Raw genomic sequence first — 21255 nt, forward strand, 5'->3', positions numbered from 1 at the left:
GTTAGCCTCTCAAAAACTCCATTTTCTCTTACCAAGGACCAAAGAACACATTATAGGAAGGAGCAGTAATGATTTTATATGCACAAATAACCCACACACAGAAGAGAGGAGCTAACAACAATGTTTTGGTCCGACTTGGACCATTTACAAAGTCACACTAACAAAAAGGCATGGTATTGTGCCTGTTTTTGTTATGATTTTATATACTCGGACTGGTCCTGGACATTCGCCATATTATGGACTATTTTATTAATTCTAGAGTATACATATATCATGTTTCTGTGTTACTTATAGTGTTTATTATATCATATTAGATCAATTCTGATAGACAAATAAGCCACAGAGTTGATATTAGGTTTATATTGAAGTATTTTCTCCTGCCCCTGGGGTGTTTTCTGGAGGCTGGAGCGGATTAACGGCATTTCAATTAATTTCAATGAGAAAAATTGATTTGACATGCGAGCAAATTGAGTTACGAGCTCAGTCACAGAATGAATTAAACTCATAAGTCAAGGTACCACTGTATTATCATCATATTAAGGCTAAACCCATAGGAGTCATAGAGCACTTGGGAAATGGGAGGTAATCAGATTTGATTGAAGGAGAGTAGCTCTAATTCCTTAAATCAAGAACCCTTTACTGGCATCTCCACTGAAGAACACAACACATTCTGTTACACAGCTTTTTATAAAAACTGATCCCCTCAAACAGAACTTGTATTCAAAACTTATAACACACCAGTAATTTATGCAACAAAAATCCTGAATTGTTGAAAGTGATAATCTATGGTGGTGAAAAATACTTTTGTAATGGATCTTCCTACATTTGTTCTTTGCTTGCAAGAAAAAAATATTTCTAAAATGAAAAACAAGAAAATGCAGCTTACAAGCACTATATAAAGTGGTACAGTAAATATGAAAACCTAAACTATAAAATCAGAAGCATACTAACAGCAACTCAACAGTGATCTGTCTTCTTCACACCTTAATGGTAGTGTCAACATGAAAAATCAAAAGCACTATATACTAACTCTGCACCAATGAGGACAAAATCAACCATTTATCACAGTGGAACTTGTACATTTCAGAATCTTACTAGTATAATTTTGGTCACTCTTGTCAGGGAGATTTAAAATGGCCTTCATTTATTTTGGTATCACTACATTAGATGCTCACAGTAATAATCAAATTAAGTCTCAGCTGTGTATTCAGAAGTGATGTGAACTAGCAACAAGTGCAGGGTAAAATTTTTTTCAAGAAAACTTCAACTCTTGATTTGAGTTAATTTTCATAAACCACTGCAATTTGTACATGTGCCTGTATAAGTGGAAGTGCATGCATGAATCTGTATATATATATATATATATATATATATATATATATATATATATATATATATATATATTAAAAACTGTATGTGTATGAAAAAGGCATGTATAAAATCCAAACCACAGAATGGGTAGGGTTAGAACCCACACCGAGTGAGTCGTAGAACTCCAGGCTCCTCGCCATGGGTTCTAACCCTACCTGTACCATGGTTTGTTTGCAATCATGTTATTACGATTCCATGAGTCATAAAGGCATATATGTTTACGTGTGAAAGGCATGTGTGTGCACCACATGTAAAAGGCAAATGAAGGTCAGAGGTACATGTGTGTTTGTGCACACATATTATAACAGTTGCAGGAGCTCAGCTGGGATCATATACACTGCCACACATTATGAGGAGGAAATTCATATTTAAAAACAGTGTATTGTGCAGATATTTTTTGTTGTTCATCTATGTGAAGAAATTTTGGTATAAAATTCTGCCAAAAATATACCAAAATATTATTACAATAATAATAATTATTTTTATTCACATATTTAATCCTTGATTTTGAGGAGTCCCCATTTATCAGTTACCATTAACTGACATCACAACAAACATTAAAGGCAGAAAGTGAGGTGGGAGAAGGAAGGGGAAGATGTGAGGGAAGAAGAGGAGAGAAGAGTAGAGAGAGGGAGGAGGAAGAAGAAAGAGGGAGGGAGGAGGAGGAAGAAAGGAGGAGGAGGAAGCATAAGATGAGGTGAAGGAGAGAACAGGAAAAAGAATGAGAGAGAAGAAAAAAAAAAGAATAAGAGGGAAGATACAAAAGAAAGGAAAGGAGGAGGGAGGCAGAGGAGGAAAGGGGAAGGGGAGGGAGAGAGCAAGGAAGGTAAGGAGATGGAAATTAGGGGTGATGAGTATGGGAGGGAGTGATGAGGGCAGCAGTCAGATCCCAACACAGAACAATCGCTCAAGTATACCATTAGTACAATTAACCTAAGCTACAGTAATAAACATGGATGGTGCCGCTATTAAGGTTGTCCTCGCCTTTGCAATGCATGTATAAAATGTGCAACACGGATATAATTTGTGTAACCCCGGGAAGTGCAAACAGTGACTACACTCATCTTATTTTAACAACATTTAGGTACCTTGAGACCATTTGATGTGAATATTTGTGTACATATATAATATGCATACACACTAGTAACAACATTATTGCCTTACATCTCTAGAACATTTTATCCTCTGAACAAAAAAAGGTTATTATACTAACAACTATTAGTTTGATTACACTGGAAACCATAGAAATTGAGAGAAAATAATTTTTTTTTTTTTACCCTAGGACAACATATTTTTAAAATGGCATGATTTTGACAGGAGTACTGAAGGCCTGTGGTGACTTCAGTAGTAATAAACTATTTTCAACAAATCTGTGAATAGTTCTTTACTACTTTAACCTGCTAAGCTAGCATACTGCTTGGGCCTAGTTCCTATACCCATTTATGTGCCTTTGTAATCTTTTGACTACTCACCAAGGATAGGCATAGAAAGCTTACTATAGCAATCAAACTAACTGCAGAAACTACAGTACATACTGGAGCTTTGGCCTGATACTGGTAATACAGAGATACATATACAAATTTATTTTGGATGATATCAATATAAATAAGAACCAGGGGCAATGCCAAGGAGGCAGGAGAGGCTGAAGCTCTCAAATAATAATAATAATAATAATAATAATAAAACAATAACAATTCTGAATCAAGTCAAGCCCCTAGCTTCCTTTGCCAACCAGACTGCCACCCCTAAGCCACTCCTATACAAACCTGGCACTACCCCTGTTAAGAACTACATTATAATGGTATGAAAGTAGAAAGGTAAGTGAATATCATTGTGATAGCAAGAATACGTGTTATATCTGATGTACTAGTTTGTCACTTTACAGGAATACCAAAGTTACAATTTTAAAAATGTCAGCATATTTTATTTTTAACAAAGATGGTAATTCTGTGTGAGTGATCTGTGCAAAAACACTTTGGTACTTCCTTCCCTTATTACTTCCTTACTTTAGTTTTTCCTCCTTTGTTCTATTACTTCTTTCTTTATTAAAGTGTTTTCTTCCTTACTTTATTAATAAAAAAATATAAAAAATAAAAATGACATTTTTTTAACACAGTACAAACAAGTGAGATATGCAAGATGCATGGCAATGTATTGTGAACAAGATATTAATAATTCCCCTCTTGAGTCATCTCAGTGCAGAAGACTGAGCTCATGGTAGCACACAAGCTGCACTTACAGCACACATTAAGTACTTAACATATGGTTGAGCTAACAGTAGCACACAAGCTTCACTTACAGCACACATTAAGTACTTAACATATGGTTGAGCTAACAGTAGTATACAAGCTGCACTTATAGCACACATTAAGTACTTAACATATGGTTGAGCTAACAGTAGCACACAAGCTGCACTTACAGCACACATTAAGTACTTAACAAATGGTTGAGCTAACAGTAGTACACAAGCTGCACTTACAGCACACATTAAGTACTTAACATATGGTTGAGCTAACAGTAGCACACAAGCTGCACTTAAAGCACACATTAAGTACTTAACATATGGTTGAGCTAACAGTAGCACACAAGCTGCACTTACAGCACACATTAAGTACTTAACATATGGTTGAGCTAACAGTAGCACACAAGCTGCACTTAAAGCACACATTAAGTACTTAACATATGGTTGAGCTAACAGTAGTATACAAGCTGCACTTACAGCACACATTAAGTACTTAACATATGGTTGAGCTAACAGTAGCGCACAAGCTGCACTTCTAGCACACAATTAAGTACTTGACTTAAGTACACTATATTTTAAAGATTAAAATAATTCTTAAACAGCCTCTAAACATAATCAGAAAAGAATGTAATACTATATCAACAAAATGTAATATAGAAGCTCATAACAGTCTTGTGTTAGGGTAAAAAGGTGTCTGTAACAGATATTTATCCTTGCAGAGATTAAGATATAACACGACTGCACACAAACCACTGGCAAGGAGTTTTACATCTCACTTGCCATGGTTCAAACCCCACCTGTTCTGTGGTTTACTAGGATATATACAGTGCAAGTCTACCTTCTACCCTATTTGACTTTAAAAAATATAATGACTATAACTGCAATAAAATGCTAATCCAGCAAATAAAATACAGGTGGACCCCACTTTACATAGCTTCACTTTACAGCATTTCACTAATGCAGAGGTTTTCAATTACATATAATCATTCTTCGTTTATTCAGACTTCCTACAATATTCACCACTCACTATAAGCTGAGGATGAAAATATTTTAAGTAATGTGTGTACCGTACATACATTTTTTAGGTCTAGCTCTATTGCTCACTTAATATATGATAGTGTAAATATGTTATCAGGCTTTTATATGAATTTGAAAGTGAAAAAAAAAAAGGCTATGTTTCACTTTACAGCCACTATCACTAAATTACAGCAGTAGCCCAGAGCCTAACCTGCTAAGTGGGGCCCCCCTGTACATAAATATATTCCACCAGTTATCACTGCATCCACATACAGTATATCCCAATTTTTATTACTGGTTAGTACCTTCACAGATCTTGTAATTATTGAGCAATGCAAGAAAGTTATGTTTAACATTTTTTAATTACTTTTAAAATACAACTACAAATCTTAAGGAAAACAAATTATGAATTTATTGTTATGAACCAAAAGAATCATTTGCAAATTATTATTATTATTACAATTATAGGGAAGCACTTCATGACCCATCTGGGTCATGAAGTGCCAGGAGAATTGGAAATAATCAGGTTTGCTCCAAGGAGAGGGGTAGCTCAAATTCCTTGAATCAAGAACTCTTCACCAACATCAAGGCACTCTTCTCTTGAAGGGAGCAGTCACTACAGAAGAATTCCTGAAAATAGCCTTCACTAGTGAAGAATTCTTGAAGGGAACATTCACTCTTGAAGGGAAAATGCACTAGTGAAGAACTCTAGAAGGCAACATTCACTCTTGAAGAACTCTTGAGGGGAACATTCACTAGTGAATTATTATAATCAGAGTAAGTGCTAAACCAACAAGGGTCATACAGCATTGGAGGGCAGTATGTAATGCAGAGGTTATAATAAGCTAAGTGGAGAGGGGATCAGAGGTGAGGGAAGAAAAGGGATGGAAGGGACGCTAAGAGCGATGTGTCAAAGTTCGTATAATAAGGCAGTTGCTGACAAAAAGTAAATGAGTGCTTGGGAGTCAAAGGTGGGGTCGTCTGCAGGTAGAGAAGATAAAGTAAGAGTGGCAGGGTGGCGGCGTCATTGGTAAATCGGGCAATCGACAAGGAAGTGAAGAACTGAAATTGGGACCTGACAAGCCTCACAGAGAGGAACAGGGCATCTATCTATGAGATACCCATGGGTAAGGCGTGTATGGCCAATGGGGAGCCAGGAAAGCGCAGTATCCCGAGAACGGTAACGGTGGTAGGAAGATGGCCACAAACCTAAAAGCAGTTTAATAGAGTGCAATTTGTTATGGCATATGCCTAACTACCATTGTTGCCAATGGCAGCGGAGATGGGCAGAGATGACTGGAAAATAGTCCCCGTACGGAATACCCCTATAAGAAATCGGGAGATCATGCACCGCTGACCGCACAGCAGCATCTACCTGCTAATTGCCCTGCACACCAATGTGACCAGGGACCCAACAGAAAATGACATCTTTATTCTTGCTAGCCACATGGTGCAACCATTGTTGAATATGGGAGGACTAATGGATGAGGGGAATTAAAGTGTTTAATGGCTTTTAAAGCACTGAAGGAATCTGAAATGATCACAAACGTCGAAGAAGACATACGTATATGTAATACAAAGAAGCGCTATAAGGATGGCATACAACTCTGCAGTAAAAACACTAGCCAAGTCCAACAAGTGGCCTCGGACGTCATCAGGGAAACCTGCCACGAACCCAACACCATCAGCAGATTTAGAACCATCTGTATACACAGCAATGGCATGAGCATGTGACTGGTGTAGGTAAGAAAGCTTTGGCACATGGTAGTGGGGGGAGGGCACACACATGAACTGTTGGAACTTCTCAAGGGGGAAGGGAAAAGGCAGACACTAAATGAATGTATGAGGGGGGCAACTGAAGAGACGATCGGAGTGAGTGAATACGAAGAGAAAACGGTTGGAGTAGGCAGGGGCATCCAACAGTGGGTTCCTACTAATGTCTGAGAGTAACCGATATGTGGAAAGAACATGGAGATCACAAGCGCGGACAAAATGACAAAGAAAATGAGCATTACGACGATCAGCCTGGGATGGAACATTCGCCTATGCATAGAGGTTTTCAACAGGGAATGAACGAAAGGCACCAAGGCACAGATGGAGACCTTGGAGATGAATGGAATCTAACTTAGACAGAGTTGTGGGAGAGGCTTGCCAACGGCTGGCAAATGGAAAGTGTGGACTCCAATTCTAAGAGACTAAAAGATACGTTACATGGCTCCAATCCATCACAGGAGAAATCTAAGGGCAATTGCTCTTTGGTAGGCTTAGATGCAAGAAATGAGGGACTGAGGTGAAGCTCTCGGGAGATACGGACAAGATAATTCCCGATTTCTGTGGCAACATCTAGAGGTTCTGCGACATCAACTCCAGTAACTCGCAAAATGGGATCTGGGTCCGGAGTGTACATACCACACAATTTCCACACCTTTTTCCAAATCGTGCACATAGGGAAAGATGGGGTAATGGTAGGCACGTAGTCCCGCCAACAAGGGCATTTAGCATTGTGGATGATGCGGCAAGCAACTGCCCTTGTCCGCTAAAATCCAACAGACATTCTGTGGTACGATTATATCGATAACAGCCCCACGCAGCACATTTTAACCCTCTCAGGGTCGAGAGGCCCCTCCTAAACTTGTTCTCCGGGTCGCAAATCTTTTGAAAAAAAATAAGAATTATTTTTTCTTATGAAATGATAATCTTTTCCCAATCATAATGACACCAAAAGTATGAAATTTGATGGAAAACTTACGGACATATGCTCTCACGAAGTTAGCAGTCTCGATGATGTTCACACATTGGCGCTTTCACCAATTTTGAGATCTATTTTCGGCCAATTCCAATGTACCAGTCAACAAAAGTCACTAGAACTCCATTTGCTCTATCGAATGAGTACAAAAAACCACCCATTTACTGATTTCAATTATTCAATAAAATGCCAAAGATGCCAATTTTAAAACAGGATCCAGAATATTATTATTATAATCAAGGGGAAGCGCTAAACCCGGAGGATTATACAGCGCCTGGGGGGGGGGGGGGATGTGGAAGGCATTCAGGCTTAATTCGGGGAACTGGAGTACAGATCCAATTCCCTAAATCAAGAGCCCCTCACCAACATCAAGGAGGATCCAGAATAAACAAGAGAGATATTCCTGGCACTTAAATAACATTTTCTCTGTTCATTAGTTATGTCTCACGCCCCTCTTACATTTTTTTTGCTTTCCACTTTGAATTTTTCTCACAAAAAATAGAAGATTTACTGTTATGCAGACTACTACATTAGTGTAAAAATGGTATAAATAATATCAGCACTCTTGTGAAAGAATATTAGACCACCAGTTGATGTGTATTGAACACGTGGCATGATTTGTTTACTTTTGAACATTGGCAAAAATCAAACATTTCTGCTACTTTGAGCTCAATTTCAAGGTACTTTTCATTGTGAAACCAATCAAAGTCATCTCAATTTCTGTAATATGTCTTCCATTCTATTAAATGAGACCAAGAAAATGAGAGTTTAACCATAAATACCATACAAAAATACACTTCAAAGCTGGTGTTTTAAACCAAAAACACGGTCTGAGTTTTTTTTTCTCATTATGCACTGTGTGCTGCAGGATTTTTTTTATACTGTGCACACTGACCACATAGACCCATTCTTTCATATGTAGGCCTACCAGCTTTCTCTCAGTAGATTTGAAGGCGCTAGAATTTATGCATACTAGTATGGCACCAACCCTGGTGTGCAAGCCGTACTAGTATGACACCGATCCTGAAAGGGTTAAACGCACTGCACGGGCGCATGTAGGAGACCACCATGGTACACATGCCTGAGAATGCCTACCTGAGGTTTGGGGGATAGAATGCATCGCCGCAGTTAGGACTAAGGTCGAAAATTGCTGTGTCAGTTCATCAATAGAGGACAAAAGGGGGTCCTCTTGTAGCCCTCATTGGCAAATTGCCAACGAGGGCTATGAGACAGTCAGGTATATGTAGTAGAAGTAAGAAGGAAAGGAAAGTTATCACTATAATGTAAATCTGAAAGAAGAGACCATGCAAAATCAAGTGCAATGGGTGAGGAACAAATAGAAAGATCAATGTAGGCGAGAGACTGAGTGCAAGAGTCAAAATGGATAGGAGCACCCGTATTTAAAACATGAAGAGGATGAGAAGTGAGAAGAGTCTCCAACTGATCACCACGAGAGTCTCAGTGGAACCCTCCCCACAAGTGATGGTGAGCATTAAAATCACCCAACAAGATGGGCGGCGGTAGAGAAGAAATTAAAAACGCAATATCAGAGATACAGAATGCACGGGAGGGAGAAAGATAAAGAGAGCAAACTGTAAACCATCTGTGTAAATAAATACAAGCTGCAGTATAATGCAGCAGGGAATGAACAAAAACTTGTTGATACAGTATATCAACGCGCACAAAAAGTGCGCTTTCATTAAATGATTCGTCGGGTAAAGGATCGGAAGAACGTAACAGCACATAGCCCAAAACAGGGCGAATGACAGCAGAACAAATTTTGGGCTCTTGCAACCCAACACATACTGGGGAGAGCTGGGAGAGCAACACTTGGAGTTCTCCTCGATTGCCCCTAAGGTCACGAATATTCCATTGTAAAAAAAGACATTATGTACAGAAATAAAAATGGCAACAATAAGAAACAATAAAACCTATGGGTTTTTAGAATCAGTAAAGTCAACATGTCGGGGCAATGGTAAACATGTAAGCAAGGAAGAATTATAATGTTGCAGAGGAATATGTATACTGTTGTGTGAGTCATGAAATAGGAGGCACGTTGGTGTCCATTGGGGGGTGTCATCTCCGCAATATAGCTGGAGATAGCATCTAGTGTCTCAGTTGCTAAGGAAGTCAACGATGCCATAATGTCAAAAACAGGAGAGGCATTGCAAGTAAAGGTTGGAGTAACTATGGCAGCAACCAAAGAGGTCTGAGGGGGGGAAGGGAGTATGAACCTGGAGAGATGCATTGGCTGGGGTAGAAGAGTCCTGCAGTGTAACAGGAGAGGAAGGAGGTTGGAGGGTAACTATGGAGGAAGATGGGTAGGAAGGGGGGCTTGGGAAGAGGGGACTACACGAGGGGGGGTGAACATCCACCTTCATGTGAAAGCTGGAAAGGGGGTGAGAACTTGGCTCCGAGGCAAAAGACATTCTGTACAGGTGATGGACACGAAGCAAGTGTAGGTCTGCAAGGTCTTGTAGACAGAGAAGCAAGCGAGCGAGATGAAGAAGTAGAAGTAGGAAGTGGTGTGGAGGTAGGAGTGTCTGAGGATAAAACTGCAAAAGAATAGAAACTGGGGTAACCCCGAAAGACATGGACACAGAGGGACTGGGAGGCAGGAGGACCATCGAGGTTGGAGGTCTTTGGGCTACTCAAGCATATGGGATGCAAGGAAGTTTTCCTTGAAGGTGGAGCTGAGAGACAGCCATAGTGTAAGGCTCTCACGTTCCTTAAGATAAAGGATCTTTCGTTCATTACAATAGACCTGGCAATGGCGTGTAAAGGAAGGATGAGGTTCCTTGCAATTGAGACAAGAGGGGTAAAAACTACAAGATGTGTTGGAATGATCTTCTGCACCACAGACCGGGCATTCCACCGCAGATCTGCAGTGTTTAGTGGGGTGCCCAAAATGCCAGCAATTACGACACTGATGGGGAGTGGGAACTACTTGATGGACCTCTAGGCGATGGCCTGCAATATAGACAAAGGTCGGAAGTTCACGGCAGTTGAAGGTTAAATGAGTGATGTTACTAGGAAAGTGCCTCCACTGAAGAGCGGGCAGGATGTATGTATCTACCTTAAGAATAGGGAGGTTTTGAAGGGCTAACTATTCTAAAATATCATTGTCACAAGACAAAAAATCACTCTGTACAATGGTACTCAGTATGACCACAGTATCACTGCAAGAATTAATAGTAGTGTGCTTACGAACGGTGACTGGTATGTTATCTATGGAAGTGATGCAGGAGAGAGCATGAACTTGCTCTGAATTCTGTATTGTTATGACACACGCACCGCTTCGAAGAGCATGGAAGGATATATTTTGGCCAGCATACCGTAAAAGTGTTTTATCAATTCCATGATCACAAAGATAATCAGTTTGAGACGTCGTTTGTAAAGAAAAGAATTTTGTCCATTGCGTACTCGTTAGCCTGGTACACTAAGGTAGTGAGTGTCACGCAGGTCGTTTCTGAGCGATCATCAATGACCTGTCATCAGTAAGTTGCCTTGGACGTTTAGAAGTAGTACTATATTCGGGGAAGCCGGACACATTGTGAAAGGCGTGCTAGAAGTAGCAGCATAAACAGAAATGGGTGATGCCGCAGCACCTGAAGCAGGTGACGAAGCGTCACCGGCAGAAGGTATAGGGGTATGAGAAGAGTCGAGAGAATGGACCAAAAACGAAGCTGGCTCAGAACAAGGTTTGGGATCAGAAAGGGGTCTGGGAGGAGGAAGGGCTTCACTGGGTGAGGACTCCATAGTAAAGGACCTTCTTCTGTGATATCTCCTTTCTTGTTATTTTAAGAAGAAAAAAAGAAAGAAGGAAAGAAAAAAAAAAAAGAAGGACAGCGGAGGGACAGTGGAGGGACAGTCGCTAGGAGGCATGGAGGGGCCAAAAGCTCCTCCCATCATCCGAGAGGGCCTCGAGCCCACAGGTAGTGAAGATGCAGCATGGAACCCGTGCCATACCCTACTCTTCATCCCAGTAAACCAGCGCTTTGGGATAGCAGCCTCACATCTACTGAGGGACCTCAGCGGACAAAAGAAAGGGCAGTTGGAAACCCACCACAAAGCATACCTCCTTCGGCTGCCACCTCTCAGAACTGACAGGCAGCTTCCGGAGATACACCCATTACCCAAAGGGCACCCTGCCCATTTCCCAGAAATCCAGGAAGGGAGCAGGGCATCTTCAGACAATTCAGATTCCATGGCAAACCACACCACCCCTGAGGGACCTCACGGAGTGGGATGAACCCCCGGCACACCATCCCCAACCTAGGAACTGTAATGCTAGAGGGGAGGACCCCAGAGACTACAAGCAGGATGGGAAACAAGGGGAGGGTGGGGAGAAGGGAAGAAAGGGGAAAAAAGGTGGGTATGGGGAGGATGGGGTAGGGAGGATAGGGGGGTAATTAGGTTTGGTTGGGGGAAGAAGACCAAGAGGTCCAATTCCTCAGACCAAGAGCCTCTTCACCACTACTACAATGAGCCCTCCCCTTGAAGAGGTTTTCACTAGTGTAGAACTCTTGAAGGGAACATTCACTAGTGAAAAACTCTTGAAGGGAACATTTACTAATGAAGAACTCTTGAAGGGAACATTCACTAGTGAAGAACTCTTGAAGGAAACATTCACTAGTGAAAAACTCTTGAAGGGAACATTTACTAATGAAGAACTCTTGAAGGGAACATTCACTAGTGAAGAACTCTTGAAGGAAACATTCACTAGTGAAAAATTCTTGAAGAGAACATTCACTATTGAACTCTTGAAAAGAACATTCACTAGTGAAGAACTCTTGAAGGGAACATTTACTAATGAAGAACTCTTGAAAAGAACATTCACTAGTGAAGAACTCTTGAAGGGAACATTCACTAGTGAAGAACTCTTGAAGGGAACATTCACTAGTGAAGAACTCTTGAAGGGAACATTCACTAGTGAAGAACTCTTGAAGGGAACATTCACTAGTGAAGAACTCTTGAAAGGAACATTCACTAGTGAAGAACTCTTGAAGGGAACATTCACTAGTGAAGAACTCTTGAAGTGAACATTCACTAGTGAAGAACTCTTGAAGGGAACATTCACTATTGAAGAACTCTTGAAAGGAACATTCACTAGTGAAGAACTCTTGAAAGGAAACATTCACAGTTGAAGAACTCTTGAAAGGGAGCATTCACAGTTGAAGAACTCTTGAAAGGAAACATTCACAGTTGAAGAACTCTTGAAAGGGAACATTCACAGTTGAAGAACTCTTGAAAGGGAACATTCACAGTTGAAGAACTCTTGAAAGGGAACATTCACAGTTGAAGAACTCTTGAAAGGGAACATTCATTTGAGAAGCTTTTTAAAGTAGTAAGCTGCAAGGACCCTCCTATATAGAAGAAATAACCAAGGTGCTTCAGCTAAACATTATTGCTCAATGATAAATTCCACAGTAATTGACTGTAAATATCCATTATTTTCAATTCTACAATTATAACTTGGTTGATAAAGAATGATCATGAAGCAACACGAGCAACATGCTTACGCTTTAACCCTGTCAACTACTCCCCTTTCTTGACTTACAGCTTATGAGTCCTTCAAACACTGTTCTCTCTTTAAAACATTGCTCTACTCTTTGTTCTATTTCCATAGATCCCCAGATCTCTTGTTTTAATGAGTTCCTGGCTCTTATATCACTCAATTTTTTTTCTTCAAATATCTCCCTGCAAGAGATGGAGGGCAAAAACTTCATTACGAGTAAAGAGGACACCATTTGAGTAGGAACATATTCCTACAAGAGGTGTTTAAGGTCTTGTTTGAGGCACTTGGTCCACCCTATGAAATTGGGAAAGGAAATGACAACAGAAAAGAAGGCTTTCAAGAAGAAAAAAATTCTCAATCTATATTTCTAGTAGTAATCCATTCCCCATACTTGACAGAATAATTACTTAATAAAAACCTATTAACCCTTTGACTGTCGCAATCCCCAATCCTGAGGTGTCTCCTGGTGTCGCAAAATTTAAAAAAAAAAAAAATATTTTTTCTTATGAAATGACAGAGAATCTTTTCCTGATTGTAATGACACCAAAAAAACGAAATTTGATGGAAAACTGACGGAATTATGCTCTCGCGAAGTTAGCGACCTCGGCGCTGTTTACAAATCAGCGATTTCGCCCACTTTGAGCCCTATTTTCGGCTAATTCCGTTGTTCCAGTCGCCCGAACTCATAGCTATTTCTTTAGAACTCCATTTTTTCTATCGATTGAGTACAAGAAACTGCCCATTTACCGATTTCAACTACCTAATAATGTGGTCAGAAATTTGCAATTTGGCCAATTTCACGAAAACTAAAAAATATGACAATTTCAAAATAAGGTCCAGAATGAACAATGCAGACATTCCTGGCTCTAAAATAACATTTTCTTTGTTCATCAGTCATGTCTCCAGGCCCCTCTGATATTACTCTTGCTTTGTATTTTGAATTTTTATTCAAACAAAAAATAGAAGACTTACTATTATGCAGACTACTGCAATACTGTAATAATTGTATAAATAACATCAACCCATTCATGACTGCATATCAGAATGGCTAGTTGGACATTTATTGGACAATGGCATCATTTGTTTACTTTTGAACATTGGCAAAAATCAAACATTTCCCCTACTTTGAGCTCCATTTCTAGGTTCTTTTTATAGTAAAATCAATCAAAATCACCTCTATTTCTATAATATGTTTTCCATTCTATCAAATGAGACCAAGAAAACGAAAATACAACCATAAATACTATACGAAAATAGACCACAAAGTCGGCACTTTAATTAAAAAAAAAAACGGTCGGAGTTTTTTTTTTCTCATTATGCACTGCGTGCTCCAGGATTTTTTTTATATGGTGCACACTGACCACACAGACCCATTCTCTCACATGTGGGCCTACCAGCTTTCTCCTGCTTGATTTGAAGCCGCTAGAATTTATGAGTATATATACGTCAAACACGGTACCTCGTAAGACGTATATATACGGCTGCGACAGTCAAAGGGTTAAGAGTGATACAATATTTGTTGGCCACTGTGAATCTCTACAGGAATAATTAAATAAAAGATGAAATATCAAGTCAATTATAAAGTAAAATCATCATAACCTACTACCATTATAACAGTGCTTGTTTTTTAACACACCGGCCATCTCTCACTGAGGTTGGGTGGAAATAGGATAGTGCTATATAGATAAAATAAAAAAATGATGTGCTGTTGGAGTGTGAGCAAGGTAACATTTATGAAGGGATTCAAGGAAACTGGTTTGAGTCCTGGAGGTGGGAAGTACAGTGCCTGCACTCTTCAAGGAGGAATGGGGACACTGCAACTTGGAGGGGCGTCTGAGCTCTGGTATCGGCACATCTCTAGCAAGACAATAATGGAGTGAGTGTTTCTACTTTTTTTTCAGGTCATCAGGCCTTGATGAGAGGCAGTTGGTGTGTTAAAAATAAAAAGATTTTCTCTTAAAATTAGTACATAAAACAAATGTATTTAAAAAGTCCTAGACTTGTAATGGCAAAATTGTATATAATTATTTATCATGAAAAAAAGCCTAAGTCAAGGGAAGAAGCATTTCTTCTAATTTATCATCAGACTTAGCATTTACCACAGGTAATAATTTTAATACATGTGTGTTCATTTACTGTCTTAAAAAAATAATAGATACCTTATAAACTTACTTGGCAGGTTAACTATATTAATTATTCATGACACTGCACACATACACTGGATAATGCCTTAGTTCAAATATTATGCATAAATTCACAAATATCCCCACACTTAGACAAAAAAAATCACCTAAAGTTTTCTCTGTAAGTGTGGGTTATTGGTGCATTGTTCCAGCCACACTACTGTGACTTATTCCTCATTAAGTATAAAATTAAGATTGTAGAGTAAAAAGCTCATAGCCCAAAGTCCTGAGTATAATGCTATCGCTAGCACTGGTTAACCGTAGGGAATATTTACAATCAGAGGGAAGCACAGGTAATGGAGTAAGATATACATTGCTCTTTTGACACTAGAAACATGGCATGAGAGTCTGATGAGATAAAAGGAAGGTTACCTGATACTGGATGGTGCAGTAAAGACACTTTAGTGTATGACCAGCTTGAGAGAGTGCAAACTATTGAGTAATGTGTTAGAGGCTTCTTACACCTGCTTCATTTATTTCTGCCTTAAAATATTTTTTATGAAATCGTGATGATATTCCTGGCAAACTAAATGCATAAATTTTCAGAAAGCAATAATATACAGCACTGACTGCACTACCTAAATATTTGTGAAAAATATTTGTATGAAGACAAATGATGGAAGGCTGTCAGACAATAATTACAGACACTAATATTCTACAGTAGCCTTGGTGGCTCAAAGCTCGTTTTTTTGAAACACACTCAATTTTTTATTTCTGAATGCAGTGTTCAACACACTCCCTTTTCTCATCACAGAATTGAGCACCTACTCAGCCGTCGGAGAAGAGTAACAACTGAATTATTATTGTTAACTGTTAGGTCAAGTGACATTTTATGTGCGTTGAAAACTTAAGTAAAAATTTTGATATTTTGCTTAAGAAAACATGCTGAAGACTGACATGAGTTAAAATAAACTAGAAATATGTAGCTACTTAAAGCAAGGGTAATCCATTTTTACTTATGACTTTGCTGTGATGATTGTTATAAATAACAGTACGTATTTACAAAACAAGAACACAGGTGGCTAATATTTAGTCACACCCAGCTCTTTACGTTTATCACACTTCATGTCAGAAGATTACTGTAAACAGCAGAGAAAGCGTTAATAAGTCATTTATCAACTTACACACATGCAACACGACATCTACAAAATTTAACACACACTACTGTATTTTGATATTTCATTGTACAACTCAAACCCACTGTTAATATGAAATGATTTCCTTTATTACCATAATCACAGAAATAACTTATTTGTTTGCAACATAATCTTAAAATACAGACCCACATGCTGCATAATAATCTTTACATACACTATACAAAATGTTCAAAATATCACAAACTTCAGTTGTAAATCTTCTCTATGGAAATACTTCTGAGTTTCCAAGCAGACTCAGGCCTTCACTAAGGCTGTTTGGCTGTATTACTTCGTAAGAATAAAACATCATTACGAAGTTAATTCATCAGAGGCTCCTGAAATATAACAAATATGTCTTGAAAATACTTATACAAGTAGAAATTTGAATACAGATAACAATGGCCCTAATAATCAATGAATGTGAAAAAACAGTCAAGCTTTAATTTCATAATTCAGGGTAACCAAATCTTAAGATACAGTGGCAAATTTAAGTCTCCTATGAGCATCATAACTTGATAACATGACCCTTCTAAAATTGAGATGTCAAGCCAATGATGATACTCCTAAGGCACTTGTATTCTTCTGAATGGAATGTTACTCTACACAAACACCCTTGTCTAAAGCTGGCAAAACTGCAGATCTAGAAAATGAGCAAGAGATCACTGTCTCTTTGCACCTAATTAATCAAGCACCTAATTAGTCAGCTGTCTTGCCAGCATTGTGCAGTCATCACCCTTCAAACTTCAACACCCCTCCCCTTTCCTTCAGGGTGCAAGCTACTTCCTACCTCCAAAAATCAAGGCCAGCTAACTAGTTTTCCTGAATCCCCTCATCCATGTTATCCTGCTAACATTCCAAAAGCATGCCAAGAAACAAAAGCAACTAGTCTCCATTTATTCTGATCTAACATACTCACACAAGCCTGATGATGCTCAAGCCCCTAGCACTCAAAACCTCCTTTATCCTCCCATCCTCCAACCTTTCTTGGGATGACCCCCTCCCTTTTCCCACCCTAGATTTATAATAAAAATAAAATCCAAATAAAAATTCCCTCTTAGTTACCCCATTCTAATCCACCCCTCTAAATGCCAAAATCATCTCAACAACTTTGCTCTCTGAATTATATTTCTTATAATCCCACTCAGTTTTCTAATTTTGATGCTCTAAATTATATGCATAATAATCACACAGAATTATGCCTTCAAGAGAAAGAACCTCATGAGTTTCTGCAAAAATTCCCTGATCAGCAAGGCTTAAACCACACACTTAACCAGTCCTGGCTCTGACTCTAGTTTCTCTGTAAGACTGTTAACATAGTCTTGACCTGCTGTGTTACTTACATCACACTGTTAACCTGGTTTTGACCTGCTGTATTGCTTACATCACACTGTTAACCTGGGACTAACTTACCTGTGGTGCCTACTTTATACTCCTAACAAGGCCCTGGCAATACTTGTAACATGAAATAGGTAGATTCAAGGTAGATGAAGAGAAAGTTTTCCATAAGTCCATTACATTTTACAACTGATCTTAACAAAGAGGAGAATTGGTAGGCTTCAATTTATGAACACAAAAAGAAGGAAAGCATGAATAAATTGATTTGCACCTTAGAACTGAGCATGGTCATCATCAGAGTCTTGGAGAAGGGTTGCAGTTCGAAGAGGAAGGGATGAATTTTGTGATGACCGTAGGCGGGACTGGAGGTGTTCAACCTGAACTTCTAGGTTTTCTACGGTTTCTTGAAGCTCATCGTTAGCACGTTGTAGTTTTCTGAAATTTGATTAACATATGACGTGTGGGATTAAAATACGTGGACTCTAATACAAAATGAGAGTTGTCACAGCTGCTTTTTGCTGATAACAATGTGCTTTTTGGAAGATTCTGAAGAGAAGCTGCTAAAGTTGGTGGACAAATTTGGGAGAGTATGTAAAGGAAATTCAAACTGAACATAGGAAAGGGCAAGGTGATGAGGATAACAAATAAGTTAGGTAATAAAAAACTGGATATCAGATTGGAAGTAGGGAGTATGAAGGAAGTGATTGTGTTCAGATATTTGGGAGTGCACTTGTTGGCAGATGGGTATATGAAAGGCAAAATGAACCATAGAACTGATGAAAAGAAAAGGTGGGTGGTGCATTGAGGCATCTGTGGAGACAAAGAATGTTATCTATGGAGACAAAGAGGGGAATGTATGAGAGTACAGGTACCATCCGATTTATGACCGAGCTTGGTTCCAACCAACTTGTCATAAGTCAAAATGGACGTAAGTTGAACCTTAGAAAATTGCCAATAGGGATACTTCAAAAATTAAATCTTAATCTTATGAAGCAATCATTCTTTCATGTTTGTTGTGGAAATCACTTCAATCCATTCATTATTATTGATTGGTTTTCACAAAATAGGTGAAAAACTTACTTCTGAGATAATAGCCGAAAGCATGTGCATGCCCAAGTATGCGAGGAATATTTTTTTTTTCCTGAAAAAATCCCTTTTTTATCAGTGTTTTTGTAAGTTACGAGTGTCTATTAGTTTGCCCTTGCGCTAGATCCGTTTTCTCCCATAAGAGTGAAGAAAGAAGGGATAATAAGTTTTATGGTCGGTGGTTTCCACAAAGTCCCTTTCCTATCTGCGCAGCAGGCCTTCATATTATGGTAGATAATATTTATTCTGGTGTATTTTTTATGCTTCTATGCTAATGATATTCACCTTATATCATAATAGATCAATTGTGATAGGCAAACAAGCCTTATTGTTGATATTAGTGTAAAAATAGAACAATTTGTCAGCTGCTCTCTCTCGTTTGTGTCAGCACTTCTATTGAGAAGGTTCCTGTATATAAACATCACAGTTGTTGTAATGATTTTATTTTATTATTTTTGTATATCTTTTTTACTTTATGCTTTATGCTGTTAGTACTGTATTTTATACTGTAAGGTTTAGGAGAAACACTGTGCTCAACACAGTTGTTTACTTCGGAGAACATTTGCAGCTGGTACATGAGAAAGAAAGTTTACAAAAGCTATGGCTTGGATAGTACAGTGGACCCTCGTATTTCGTTAGACTCGAAAGTCGTAATTTTCGTAAATCATAACATTTTTTTCCTCAAAACATTGACTCGCGAATCGTCATTTGACTCGCAAATAGTCATTCGTCCCGGACGCATACTCACGGCTTCGAGCCGCCTCACACTCCCTTCCCAGCCAGTGTGCCATTGTTTACCAGTGAGTGACAGTCCCCTCACGTACTCATACGAAATATTTCATAATATTCCATTCATTTTAGTACTTGCAACTGCTAAATAAGCTACCATGGCTCCAAAGAAAGCCCCTAGTGCCATGCCTTCAGTACAGAAGGTGAGAAATATGACTGAATTCAAGAAAAGCATCATTGAAGAATATGAAAGTGGGGTACATGTAGCTGAACTGGCCAGGATGTATAAGAAACCCCAAACAACAAGAAACAATTAGCAGGAGATAGTCTTATGCAGTCGCTTATTTGTGAAAAGGCTAGACAGTTGCATGATGATCTCGTAAAGAAATTGCCTGCAACGAGTACTGATATTTGTGAATTTAAGGCCAGCAAAGGCTGGTTTGAGAGATTTAAGAACTGTAGTCACACACACAGTGTGATAAGGCATGGCGAGGTTGCCAGTTCGGACAAAATTGCAGCTACAAATTCGTAAATGAATTCAAGGAGTATGTACAGAATGAACAATTAAAACCCCAACAAGTGTTCAATTGTGACGAAACAGGCCTCTTTTGGAAGAAAGTGCCAAAGAGGACCTATATTACTCAGGAGGAAAAGGAACTGCCAGGACACAAGCCTATGAAAGATAGGCGGATGCTCATGTTTTGTAGTAATGCTAGTGGGGATTTCAAAGTGAAGCTGCTACTAATGTACCATCCTGAAAATCCCAGAGCATTCAAGAAAAACAATGTCATGAAGAGTAAATTGTGTGTGTTTTGGAGAGCTAATAATAAGGCATGGGTCATGAGGGAAATTTTTCCTCGAGTGGTTCAATGAAGTGTTTGGCCCTAGTGTGAAGAATTACCTCCTGGATAATAAAATGCCTCCTCCTAATGGACAATGCACCTGCTCATCCTCCAAACTTGGATGACCTAATTCTGGAGGAGTTTGGGTTCATCATATTAAAGTTCTTGCCCCCTAATACCACTCCTCTCCTCCAGCCCATGGACCAGAAGATAATTTCAAACTTTAAAAAACTCTACACCAAAGCAATGTTTCAAAGGTGCTTTAATGTGACCTCAGACACTCACTTGACCCTAAGAGTTTTGGAAAGATCACTTCAGTATCCTCCATTGCATAAGCCTTATAGGTAAGGCTTGGGAGGGAGTGACTGCCAGGACTTTGAACTCTGCTTGGAGAAAATTGTGGCGAGATTGTGTCCACAAGAGGGATTTTGAAGGGTTTGGGGTTGACCCTGACAAGCCTATGGCAGTTGTGGAATCTGTTGTGGCACTGGGGAGTTCCATGGGGTTGGATGTGAGTTTTGAGGATGTGGAAGAGTTGGTGGAGGACCACAACGAAGAGCTAACCACTGTGGAGCTGCAAGAGCTTCAGCTGGAACAGCAACAGACTGCAGCTCAGAATATTGCTTTAGAGGAGGAGGAAGAGAGATGGAAGAAGTTGCCTTCTTCAGAAATTAAGGAGATTTTTGAAATGTGGAGTAAGATTATTATTATTATAATCAAAAAGAAGTGCTAAGCCACAAGGGCTTTAATGTGGAGTAAGATGGAAAGATTTATGGAGAAACATCACTCTGACAAGGCTGTTGCAAGCCATATTGGCCACTTGTACAGTGACAAAGTCTTGGCCCATTTTAGGGAAGTTTTAAAGAGATGCCAGAAACAGAGATCTCTGGACACTTTTTTGAGAGACAAGACTCCAGTGACTCTCAAGTCTTGATGGAAGGGGATTCCCCTTCCAAACAGTAAATAATCCAATCTCTCTCTCCTCCTCCAGTCTTCCATACACTAAGAAGAATCACCAATAAAGGTAAGTGTTATGCTGTTAATGTTTCA

The 21255-nt window shown here is 39.1% G+C and overlaps 1 protein-coding gene across 4 annotated transcripts in view; it reads right to left on the reverse strand.

Moving 5' to 3' along the window:
* Positions 1–1270: 1270 nt before the first annotated feature.
* Positions 1271–21255, reverse strand: part of LOC128685451 (coiled-coil domain-containing protein 102A) — a 67839-nt gene continuing 47854 nt past the window's right edge. For all 4 annotated transcript variants that reach the window (XM_053771983.2, XM_053771980.2, XM_053771981.2 and 1 more), the window contains 2 exons: positions 17820–17983; positions 1271–16548 (listed from right to left, as the gene is read on the reverse strand). In XM_053771983.2, the coding sequence (XP_053627958.2) occupies positions 17821–17983 (163 nt within the window). In that variant the 3' untranslated portion in view covers positions 1271–16548; position 17820. The remainder of the gene's footprint in view (positions 16549–17819; positions 17984–21255) is intronic.

This window comes from Cherax quadricarinatus, chromosome 8 (assembly GCF_038502225.1).
Source record: "Cherax quadricarinatus isolate ZL_2023a chromosome 8, ASM3850222v1, whole genome shotgun sequence".
NCBI classification, from domain to species: Eukaryota; Metazoa; Arthropoda; class Malacostraca; order Decapoda; family Parastacidae; genus Cherax; species Cherax quadricarinatus.